Genomic DNA, 12,458 nt, shown 5'->3' with positions numbered 1-12,458 from the left:
TTGTATTGGATGGATGGGGAGACAGGAACATTTGAGGGTGTGAACTTACTTCTATTTCTTTACTTGGCAAAGCGGTTCATTTAGCTCCAACCCCAAAATATACCAACCCAGTGTGCTTCCTTTTGAATTTTTATTTTTCTAGATTGTTCAGTATCCTCCATGCAAAAATCTGATAAAGCCAAGCTCGGGACTGCCTGGCGTCAGATGCCTGGCCACGTGTGCTAAAAGCCCCTTAGAGTTGCTTTCAGATGCCTGTTTCTCTAACCCTGGAGTATGAAGCAGCTTTCCTTTAAGGAGCTTAAAATGTTCTGTGAACCTTTTGTATGTCTGTAGATATTTTATAATTTTAAGGCCCCTTAACCCCTTAACCCTTGAGTTCCGTAGCTCAGCTTCTTTCCCTCTTCAGCCTGTGAAGGAACCTGTGTTCCTTCCCTCATTTTTAGACAAAATTAACATGAGGTTTATATGATTTCCCATAAGATTCCTTGGCAGAATCAGGATTCAGACCCCAGGGCCTCTGATTCTAAAAACCTCTGTTGATCGGATAGATCGTGTGGACCCTTGAGTTGTCTCAAAATCTGCAGAGAGTAAGAGGCCCACCCAAAGCTGCCCGGGACATACAGCAATGTTCCAGGGAGAGGCATAGAGGATATGCATGATACCTTCTCCCCCACCCCCACTCCTCACCCCTACCTCCGGCCCCAGACACCAGTCTAGCCCTTCTGGGTCTTACCACTTGGGTTGTGCCCTGGACGGTTCAGTTCTCAGAATCCACAGTACTGAGAGGGAAGGCTATGAGTGTCTCTCCCACACTCCCCCTTCCTTCATTTTTAGCCCAGGGGCCTCAGTGACAATCACTGGTGGGTACTTATCTGTGTTGGCTGCTCACGCCTGTTATCTGAGACTGGGTCTCAGTGGAGCCCATGTGACCTCCAAGCCTGCTGCTGTGAGCTGGCAGAGGCTCTTGTTCCTGCTCCTAGCTTCCAAGGTGCTTTTACAACTCGAAGAAATAAAGCGTGCCTTCCAGTGCTGCGCACGCTGCATTCTCTCACCCTCAGAGCCTTCTGTCGGTCTCAGAAGGATGAAGATGCTGGGGCTGTCATCACTGACTAGCCTTGCATTAAGGGCCCAGTGGTACGGCGTTGAAGAGAGCCATTACTCTCACAGCTGATAGAATTCATTGTATGAGCCACAGAGCTGAGAGGGGCAGGAGGATGCGTGAGCTCAGCTCCAGTAGGTCGGGAGATGGGATGAGTCAGTTTTTCGTGTGGGGAGGTGAAGGGCTTGGCACGTGGGTCAGATCCCCATGCGGATCTACCGTTTGATGCTTACCGTGGTGAGATGCAAGATTGGCAGCTTGATAGCCATGCTCCCACTGGCTCCCACTGCATCCTCCATCCCTCCTTTCTAGGAGCTTGTCTGCAGAGCGGCAGGTCTGTGTGGCTCCCGGGACATGCCCTGAGTTTCTTTGTGCTGCAGATCCGGAGCTGTTCTCTTCACTTGGACTCTTCTCGGAAAAAATCCAGCAGGTGGGCCTGGGGATGAAATGCTCACCTAGCGCGCATGAAGCCCTGGGGTTTGATCCCTACCATGTAAAACAGGGCACATGACACGTGCCTGTAATCCCAGCACTTGAGAGGTGGGGGCCATAGGATCAGGAATTTGAGGTTATGCTTGGCTGCTTCTGGGTTGGTCTAGAATGCATGAGACGCTGTCCAGAAGGAAAGGAGAAACAAGAGGGAGGGCAGTGGTGGCTCATGCCTTTAATCCCAGCACTCTGAAGGCAGAGGCAAGAGAATCTCTGTGAGTTCGAGGCCAGTCTGGTCTACAAAGGAAATTCCAGGACAGCCAGGACTGTTATACAGAGAAACCCTGTCTAGAAACCACCTCCCCACCCCACCCCTCCCCCATGCCCAAAAAGAAGAAGATGGGAGGGAGGGTGGTAGGTGTAGGCCTGTCCTTGCAGCAGATGAGGCAGTGGAGTTTGTCAGGTTCTGATAAACAAGGAATTTGCTTTGATATTAGAGTTTAATTTTAGTATAGGTTTTTTAAAACACAGTATTTGGAGCCATGGAATCTCCTATTAAAATATTTTCTTAGAAATGTCCTCTTTGAAGATTCTGGAATCTCTAGAGGGAACAGCTGGCTTTTGTTTTGTTTGTTTGTTCCTGTTCAGCATGGGTTGGTTTCTTTATGGTAGAGAACATTTCTGAGTCGGAGAGGGGCAGGTTCTAGGCGTTTCTCCATCCTTCTCTAGGGCATGGCATATTCCCCTCCCCCCAGCTGCTTTGCCTTCTTTGCAAGCGGGAGAGACCAGCTTCTCTTCAGCATTTCTGTAAATGCGAAGTGCCCAATTAAATGTTCGTGTTTAACTGGTGACTCAGCCTTCTGTTATTTTTAGTTTAGTGAGCTTCTTTTGTGAAAGCTGGTGGGTTAGTAGCCATTCCTGACATTTCGGTGTGAAGTCTTCAGGTTCTTGCTTTTTCTTAAAAGAATTCCTTTTGAAGTTTATTTTATTTTCTTTGTACGAGTGCTTTGCCCACATGTATTTGTACTCCGTCCATGCCTGGTACCCATAGAAGTCAGAAAAGGCATCAGATACCCTGGTACTGGAGTTGTGGATGCTTGTGAGCCTCCATGTGGGTGCTGGGAGCTGAACCTGAGTCCTGAACTGAACAAATGGCCTTCACTGCTGGGCATCTCTCCAGTCCCAGGTCTTGTTTTTGACTGGGAACTCAGAAGCAATTTCTGGAAACTTCAGTAGGTTATGCTCTTACGACTTGGTAAAAGAATTCAGTTAAATAAAACTACTATCACCTGAATGAGTTGGCACAAAAAAAAGAGAATTTCAAGGTCTAAATTTTTAATGAAATTGAAGGCAACATTAACATAAATATATTTAATTATCTACCATGTCTTCTACTTAATCAAATTATGTGTGACCTTGTTTGTACAGCCTTTCATCTTGCAGGATTTAATTTATAAGAGATGTCACTCTAAGTCAGTAAGAGTAAGGGTGTGTGCGTGTGTGTGTGTATGTGTGTGTGTGTGTGTGTGTGCGTGTGTGTCTTTATTGGGTTTTTGTTTGGGTCTGATTTAGGTTTTGAGACATCTTACTCTATAGCTCTGGCTGGCTGCAAATAAGATCCTGCTGCTTCCAGAGCCCGGGGGTTGCATGTGTGTCTCTGTGGCTGACTCCTGAGGAGTCTTCTGAGCTGTAGCTCAAGCAGCTTCAGCATGAGAAACCCGCTCTGATCTCCCTGGGTGGCCCCAAGAGTCAGCGGCAGCAGTTGGCCAGGGGAAAGAGCTAGTTACTCGTGCTGATGCTGAAAAAAATAAATGTCTCTTGGCCTCTTTTGAAATGGGGATTGGTGCCGTTGCCGGGCTATCTCATCACTTGGGAGTCTGAAGTAGCGGTGGTCCAGAGGAGGGTCTTTCAAAGCCCATAGCGCGTGAGTAGAACCCTGCATCTTCCCCAAACTCTGAGGGAGAAAGATCTAGATCATGTGGACCTGTTCTGTTCCAGGTTTTCACACCTCAGAGTCCATCCCTAGTGGCACACTTATCCAGCAAGGCCCCACCTCCTAAACCTCCCTAAACGGTGCCATTAACTGGACCAAGTACTCAAACCCCTGAGCCTATGGGGGGCATTTCCGTTCAAGTCATCACACTCCCATAGACGGGAGACTTTTGGAGGAAATTCCGAGAGGTTTTGAGACTCGGCCTCATCTACTAAGAACTGGGCAATCCCCGACAACCTGGGTCCCACTCTGGGGCTAATCCTCCTGATGGTTGTTCAAGATGTGGCCCTTAGCCTCCTGCTGCCACTTCTGCCCGCCGCCATGGACTCTAGCTTTCTGGAGCAGTGAGCCAAACACTCTGGTCATGATATTGGCACAGCAATGGATAAGTAACTTATACTGGTGGTAAATAACTCCAGGGTGCCAAGACACATCTTGAGTGGACACTGAACTTTCTCCTGTCCATCCTCTCCTGGGTTTATCACTTAGCTCTTATGGCATATGACAGCTCTGACTTCTCAGTGAAGTGGCAGGAACTGGCTCTTTTTCATTCTCTTCAAAGGTCTTGTGCTGCCCACTCTAGGGTTGACTGCTCTTTTTTTCTTTTTTGCCACATCAGGGTGACATGGAGTGAACATAGGTCATATTTTTGTGGCAGAGTGTTGTTCTTGACCCCTGAACACCTTCAGTAGCCAGAGGCCTTCTGTGTGCTGGCCTAGAGTTGTGATTCAGAGCGGGGAGAAGAATGGACTTCCTGGCAAGGGGAGGTAGATATAAGGGGCAGGAGCGTGCCCACAGTCCTGCCTCCATCCCACTAAGTCCTGGTACCCCCGTGGGTACCACCATGCCCAGCTTCTCGGAGCCCTTTGGGGGAACTTGAAGATCACCATCCATGATCCAGTGATGTGTTAACTCTAGTAGGGTTCCTCTGTGGAGGACTCTGGGAGAGAGTGTCCTGGGACCCGTTTTCATCTTGTTGGAGGCAGTCCCAGCAGCTCTTCCGCTGGCCGTTTCATAGCTTGATGAGGCCCCTGTGTTCATTAGCCAGGTGGCTTTTGTGTGATTTCTGGGTGCCAGATTAAGAAGCATACTGAGGTAAAAATGGAAGAGAATTTAGTAGTGATGATGATAATAGTCGATGTTTTTGAGACACTTACTGGAGTAATAGGATGGAATTATTGGTATGAATTACACAGCGGAAAATATAGAACTTTATTTGAAGAAAGAACAAAGGCCTTGAGGTCTTTGGATTTTATTGTGTGCGGTCTGAGGCAGGAAGGTAGGGGCTGCATTCTGTCACAAATAACAGAGAGAGTTGTCGTTGCCCCCCCAGCTTTTAGCCAACGACTGTGGTTGTATCCCTAGAATCTCAGACATTTCAAACTGAAAGAGTTTTCTACTCCAATCCCAAGCCTCTCATTTTACAGCTGAGATCCTTAGGGCCTGAAAAGCGAAGTACCTCTTTCAAGATGACCAGGCCGAACAGGTTCCAGGTCCCAGGTCCCATGCAGGGGCCTCTGTCCTAAGTGATACCCTTGGCCGTGGGAGAGCAGTGGAAGCGTGGGAGGCACAGCCTAGGCCTGCAGCATAGGTGGAAATACCAGCCAAGCCCGTCTTAGAGTCCCGCAGTACCGCTGAGAGCGCCTCTAATGACCCCATGCTGGACATTTGGCAGCACCCTATATTGTCTTTTGGACGCTATATGGATGAGAAATAGAACACTAACTATCAGCTACAGCACCAACATTTATTCATAAAGTAGCAGGACTGGTGTGTAGGGTAACCCACAGAGAAAAGATTGCTATAGGCACATGAGAAGCCCAACTCGATGGAAACAGGAGTGGAAAGGCTGGCTCCCTTCCTGAAGACTCCCCAACCCTTCTGTGACTTGTTTTCCTCATCTAAGACTGCGTAGGACCAGTTTCCACTGGATTTCATCTGCCTAGAATATGGAGAGCTGGGAGCACTCAAAATAGCTCAAGGTGTTGAGTTTGGTATGTCTTCCGTCTGAGTAATGACCAGGCCTGACCTTACTTGGCTGCCAAGATCATGAAATTCGGCACATTCAGAACGTTTAATGTTAAGTGCCAGGTCAGATTTGTAAAAAAGAAAAACGGAAAGAGTTACCACCATAAAATAAAATAGAGGTGAGACAAAATGCATGCGAAGAGCTTTGTTTTGGAATTGCCCGATGATTCCTAGTTTAATACCTACATAGACTGTTAAGTAGGTAGGTATTTACTGTGCACACACACCCACTTTTAAAGTCCTAGACTTGATGCACTGAGGTCCAGTTCTGGATGTAGCTGTTCCAGGCCTTTCCTTGCTTAAGTATTCTCATCTCCAAGATTCTAAAGTGCATAGAATCCTGGCTTGTTTCCCCCAGGTTGTATGCAGGTGGTTCCATGCCTTGCTGAGCACCCACCCAGTAGTCGTCTACTTAAGCCTGCTAGGATTTAAGGGTGCACTCCCTAGAGGCACACAGAACTGGCTTGCTGCCCAGGACCCTCAAATTCAAGCCTTGGGCCAAGGCTGTGAATTAGGGTCTTCATAATTGTAAACCATCCATGGAATTGTCTGCCCAGAATTGAATTTTAAAACCTTTTCATTTTTCAAGGGTTGAGGAAATTAATTCTTTGCTGCATATGCTATTTAAAAATAGCTGTAGGAGGGCACTGTCTGTCGATGAAAGTCCCCTCTATAGAGTCCTGCACATCTGTAAAGTAGTTCTGTGCCAGAAAGGCCCTCCTTCCACTGTGTGCATGCCATGCACCTGCGGGGTCAGAAGGCTTGGCTAGCTCTTTCCACTTGGCGACCCACTGCTCTGACTGGGTTTCTCTTTCTCCTCTGGTGGGCAGAAAACCCAGAGTTGATCTAGCTGGACTTACATACATAGTCGTTATGTTTGTCGCTGTGTTTATTTTCCCTGTACTGGATTTTAACTTTTTATTTGTTAGTTGCTGTCTTGAAGCCAGCTAGCATGAATGCATTCGTGAATTCCTTTCTTCCCTGAAGCGCCGAGCGATGAACCCAATGCCTTGCACTTTTTAGAAGTGTCATGCCACTGAGTTCCACCCCAGCACTCAAGTTTTTTCTCTAGTAAGAAAATAGTTAAAGTCGTTGTGAATTTTGAAAATAAATGAAAACACTCTTATAAGTAGCAGCACCTTACACCTGGCAACTGATGCTTGTAGCATCCCAGAGATGTGGGTATATAGTATTTCTTTATGTGTCATTGGAAATTGTATAGTGAAAGCACCTAGAAATAACAGTGGTGTAAACTATCCTTTCACATGGAAGAAATCCTGAGTCAGATGACCGAGGTCTGATATGGTGGCTCCCCTAAATCACCTTCTAGGCTACTGGTTTCAATAGGCTTATAGAGTTACCCCAAGGTTATTTCATGGTCCAAAACACCTGTTGGGATTTCAGCCACATTGTCTGCATTTCAGGGAGGCAAAAAGGGAAGAGGGCAGAGGGCTGACTGTCTTTTATGGCGTTTTCTTACAACCAGACCATTTAGAATTGGCCAGGATTTAGTCAGGTGGACTCACCTAGCTGCAAGGGAGCCGGGAGCATGTCAGTTTACTCGACAAGACAATCTCAGGTAAAAGGGCTTTGTCAAAGTTACCTCAAGTGTTTATGGGAAGTTTAGGCATACTTAGGCTTTAATTGATGAATGGGAAAGTAAACCACAGCACATCCTATAAGCTTTGACTTTGCTTACCTTTCAAAACTTTTCTATGATTTTATCATTTGTGCATACACTTGATATTTTTAAATATTCAGCCAGTACAGACCTACCCAAGGCTAGAAGAGACTTTAGATAGCTTTCCCCCCCAAGGATTACACGTTCTGGAAGATAATTATAGGGGTGATTCAAGTATCAGAAGTGATTAAATCGAGCCGGGGTGATGGGGTTGGCATCAAAGTCTTCACAGACATGTCCCAGAATGCCTTGTGTCTGCAGGGACAGCTGCTCTTCAGCCTCATTCACTTTTGCCATGGCAGACTCTGTTTTACCAAATCTTCTGATTTGATTTTTTTTGTTTGTTTAGTTTTTGTTTTTGTTGTTGTTTTTTTAGAAAAAACGGAAGTATAGATTTTTGCTTGCAATTTGATGTTTGACAATTAATAAACAATTTTTTTTCTAAAATGCCGGGCAAAGCCAGGCGTGGTGACTCACATCTATAATCCTAGCATTTAAAAGGCTGAAGCAGGAGGACTGCCAAGAGTTCAAGGCCAGCTTGACCTACAGAATGAGACATTCACCACCGCTGCTTTGCAAAGCCAGGCCATGGACTGGCAGCTTAGATCTTTTTGTTGTTGTTGTTGTTTTGAGACAGGATTTCTCTGTAGCTTTGGAACCTGGCAGCTTAGCTCTTGAGCCTGGGCTGTGTCTTGTTTTCGTCCTGCAGCTGAGCCTTTGGGCCTGCTGGGCCCAGGTGGCCTGTGATGTGGCTGGGGACCTTGTTCCACAGTTCCTGCCTCACCATACCCTGGCCCCTGTGGCTAATTTGTCTTGGAATATGAAGAGCTCATACAAATGTCAAGGAGAACAGGGTCGCAGTGATGGCTAGCGAGCCTCTCCTTCACCTGCCTTTCATTTTCTTCAGCAGTTTTAGTCTGGTGAATCAGAAACTACTGGGGCTCGGGTCCCAGCACTGCCCGTATACCTGTGACTTGGGACCAGCCTCCAGTGTCTTCTGTGCTTGGTGACCTTCCTTACCTTGTTCACTTCTCTCAATGGCTTTCAGGTAGCCCTGTATTTAGCTCTCTTTTCTTTGTATTTTGGAACCCTGTCTTTGTGCTCTTCCCGTGGCTCCCATTTTCCCGTGGCTCCCATTTTCCCGAGGCTCCCATTTTCCCGTGGCTCCCATTTTCCCGAGGCTCCCATTTTCCCCTCCATTGCTACACGCCCTGGAGAGAGGGCGCGACTCACTCGCTGTGCTGTCTCACTCCAAAGCCTGGGTTTGTCACAGCGATGGCACCTGTCCGTGAGCACTGTTCAGGATCGTGTTGTGGGGTGAAGAGGAAAAATAGGCTTGAGTTTGCTGTAGTCAGAAGAAGCATGGAGGAAACCTGCCTCCAGGGCCAGCGAGAGCTCTGGGTCTTGGTGAGGTCACAAAGCCTTCCCACAGCCAGTTTGTGAGAGCGTCCAAGAGCGTGGCAGACATGTTAATTAAAGAAATTGCCCTTTCCCCTAAAGACTTTAAATGCAGACAAAAGAAAAGTAGACTGCTTATGTTTCAATTAAAATGGGTTATTGGCTAGGTGTGGTGGCACATACCCGTAATGCCAGCCCGTGGGAAGTCCAGGCAGGAGGAGTGGCATGAAGGGCAGCCGGTGCGGTGTATCAGAGACCCTGTCTCCAAACAGCACAAAAAGGAAGGGTGCTTTCTTGTTCTCTCCAGCCTAACCTACGTCCGCTTCTCTTCAGCTTTTAGGTGAATTTGAATACAAGCTCAGATCTGACTGGCCCAAGTGTTCAAGTCTTCAAGGAATATCCACCTTCTCCGTGAGAGGAATAACAACATAGGTATGTTCTCTTTTGAATTAATTAATTAACTAATTAATATTGTGTATTATTGTTGAGATAGGGTCTCATCCCATGCTGGCCTTGGATGTGGCTGTGTAGTAGAGGGTAATCCTAGCTTTTTAAGCTTTTTTTATTGAAGCATTTATTTTATGTGTGGGTGTGAATGGGCTCTTGCCATAGCGTGTGTGTGGAAGTCAGGGACCAACTTGCTAGAGTCGGTCATTCTTCCCCTTCCACCACACGCGTTCTGGGGATCAAACTATGGTCATCAACCTAGGCAGCAAGTGCCTTTGCCTGCTGAACCATCTTGCCAGACCTCCAGGAATGTGTTGGAACCTCTTTTTGTGTGTGTGTGTGTGTGTGTCTTGATGACAGAAAGCTAGTTAAGAGACTGTGACCTGTGATCTGTTTCTCACCAATTGAAGAAGCCCTTGCCAGAGATTTCCCAAAGTGTTTTTGGCTCTGTCTTTGTATCACTTTGGTTTTAGAGAAGTCTCCAAGCCCCTCCTGGACTTGCTGTAGGCTCAGGAGTCTTCAGTCTATTGCACACATTTTGGAGATTTTTTTTTTCACCCTATCCATTATGTCTCCATCATTGGCTACGAGAGTTCTCAAAACTGTTTTTAGCAGTGGCTACTGGAAATCATTCCAGGGAAACAGTCACCATAGTTACCAGGGCATTGAGAATTACATTTTCTTTTCTTGTTAGTTTTGTGCTAGCCACCTCCCCCCAACCCGCCCCATTTCATTGTGAGACAGGGTGTCATGGCTTAGGCTGGCCTTGAACTCCTGATCCTTGTGCCGCTAACCTCCCCCCCCCCCAAATTCCAGGATTACAGTTGTGCTTCACCATGCCTGGCTTGTTACCCAACCTTAAAGCCACACACAGCTGATGTTCTCTTATTCTGTAGAGCGGCAAGGAAGACTAGATTTTGTTGTTGATGTTCAGTTTTATGTGTCTGAAGTGGTGTATGTATACTTTGTATGTAAGGGAATGCTTACCTCAGAAGGTGAAATATGAAGACACCTTGTGGGAAATTAGATCTGCATGTGTATTTTCTGTCCTGCATCCTGAAATTTTGGTCTAGCGGTTGTATTTGGTCTGTCGTTGGCCCAATTTTGGACCGATCGCTGCCTTCAGGTACCTCCTGGAGGGGGAAAAGATGTTTTAATTGACTAGCTCCATTTCACGTTGCCCGGAAGCCTCAGGAGCCGGGACCACCATGACCTGGGCCAAGACTCAGAATTCTAGAGCCAGGGACTCAGTGGAGCAAATGGCGGAGCTAGGTCGAGGCAGCTTGCTTTCAGCCCGCCCTGAAAGTAGAAAAGTGGAGCCAGCATGCGGTACAGCTTTACCTGGCGGCATCCACAGCCCCGTGTTGCTGGTCAAGGCTGGAAGCATCACTTGACACACCTGGTGCTCAGGGTGTCATTAAGTCCACGAGAGTTAAGTGACTTCCCCACAGACATCAAAGAACTACCGCAATGCACCTTACTGTCTCCGCTATCAGGAAGACTCTGACTGTCCATTTTCCTATTTGTTCATCCTGGAACTGCTTGTGAGATTACAGGAAGAACATAGTGCCCCCCTCAGTCAACACTCAGCCATTTCTGTGGTTGGGGGTGTTGGCTGGGCGTCGGGGTTGTCAGGCGATAATGATGGGTGGGGGTCTGTGGAGCACCCTGTGGGCATGTGCGAAATGCATCTGGAGTGGGGTCATTCCTCTGCGATGAGGTGGGCTCCACCCTCCTTGCCTTGGCCATGCTTGTGAGCCCAGATCTGTGTGCCTTTGCTTTCTAGAGCAAGATGAATGCCATGCTGGAGACCCCCGAGCTCCCCGCCGTGTTTGACGGGGTGAAGCTGGCTGCCGTGGCTGCTGTTCTCTACGTCATTGTGCGGTGTTTGAACCTGAAGAGTCCCACTGCCCCTCCTGACCTCTACTTCCAGGACTCCGGGCTCTCACGCTTCCTGCTCAAATCCTGTCCTCTTCTGACCAAAGAGTGAGTCCACTGCCCCGCCTGTTCCTACCTGTTGTTCTGTTTGGCTTTGTGTGATGTTCAAAGAATCTTGCCAGCCGGAGGATGTTGCTTATCGGGAGTGGACTTTGCTTGGCTTGCGTGACATCCTGGGTTCTAGGCTCAAAACCACAAAGCAAGCAAGTAAACAGTGGATCTCGTATTGTACCTGTAGAGCATGGATGGAAAATGGCCTCGTTGGTGTTAGAAAAAGTCTCGGTAGTCAGCTAGTGTTTAACGAATGGTGGGAGAAAGGCTCATATCTTTCTGGCTTAGAAACATCCTGTCCTTCACAGCATGGTGCCATCATCGTCTATGACAAGGACTTTTCAGAAAACATTAGACATTTTTAGGTAGATATGAAACCTTTGGTAATATTTTAACCCTTGCCACTCTAAGGACAGAGAAGCCATCCCCACAGAGGCCTTGTCGTGGGGTCCTCTTAACCCCTGGACATTTAAAAGTGTCTAGAGCACTGGGCAAAAGAACACACTTGAGTGCTTCCTCTGATCCCTTTGGATGGGGGTGGCATGCCTCCGAGAGAGGAAACCGTGGTCGTGGGATGAATGGAAGCTGGGATCAATCGGGATTCACCACCCGTCTCCAAGAGATGCATTGTTACATTTCCCACCGATGTCTTCAGATTAACGGGGGCTTCTTTAGGGGCTCAACCAAGCCAGAAGCGGAAGCGTTCCATGTCTTCCTTTTTAGTCTGACCAACTCCCTCCCTCCGCACGTCCCACAGCTTGCCCCATTCATCCCCTCCGCCCCAGTGCCTCAAGGCTGTGCTGTGGCTGTGCAGAGAGGTGTCCTCAGCACATGCCTGGCAGGTTTCTAAAACTTGATAGACAGGGCAGAAGCTCCTTCCTCCACCCTCTTCCAGGGAGTTGGTTGACTGAGTGCATGTTCGACTCCAAGGAGTAGTCACAGGGCAACAGGCATCTGAGAGTTCTTGCCTTGTGAAGTCTTGTCGTTTGGTTGATTTTTCAGAGGCTAGTAGTCATGGTGGGGAGGACCTTCCATGTGGCCCTTGGGTGTTTGGGAGGGTCTCCAGTGCAGTGTCTGATAGCCAGAACTATGCTGCTATGGCTCTAGATGTAGAGAGATGTGGCTTGATGCTCGTTGGAGGATGTGTGTACAACATCAGTTTCATAATTATGTTTGAAACTGCCCGTGTGAGGAACTGTCCGTCACAGTAGAGCCCACACCCCAGGAGCCATATAGGGTATGGTGTTCTTATTACATGATGTTTGCCGTTAAAATCTTTTCTGTCAAGGGAATGCACAGTACCTGTGTATTGAAAATTGTCTAGCATTTTACCTTGTATTTTCAATATTTCTCCTATATTTCCCTTGGATACCTTACTAATCTACACTAGCTAG

At 47.6% G+C, this 12,458-nt stretch overlaps 1 protein-coding gene across 1 annotated transcript in view; it reads left to right on the top strand.

Moving 5' to 3' along the window:
* The window catches only part of Abhd2 (abhydrolase domain containing 2, acylglycerol lipase), an 88,227-nt gene that overhangs the window by 13,021 nt on the left and 62,748 nt on the right, over nt 1-12,458 (top strand). The window contains 3 exon segments of the mRNA XM_087901466.1: nt 1,412-1,529; nt 8,962-9,060; nt 10,862-11,061. Of these exon segments, the coding sequence (XP_087757592.1) occupies nt 10,868-11,061 (194 nt within the window). The 5' untranslated portion in view covers nt 1,412-1,529; nt 8,962-9,060; nt 10,862-10,867.

The sequence above is a fragment of the Myodes glareolus genome, chromosome 24, assembly GCF_982192425.1.
Source record: "Myodes glareolus chromosome 24, mMyoGla1.1, whole genome shotgun sequence".
NCBI lineage: Eukaryota > Metazoa > Chordata > Mammalia > Rodentia > Cricetidae > Myodes > Myodes glareolus.
The sequence above is the reverse complement of the archived record's forward strand: the minus strand, read 5'-3'. Positions and strand labels throughout refer to the sequence as shown.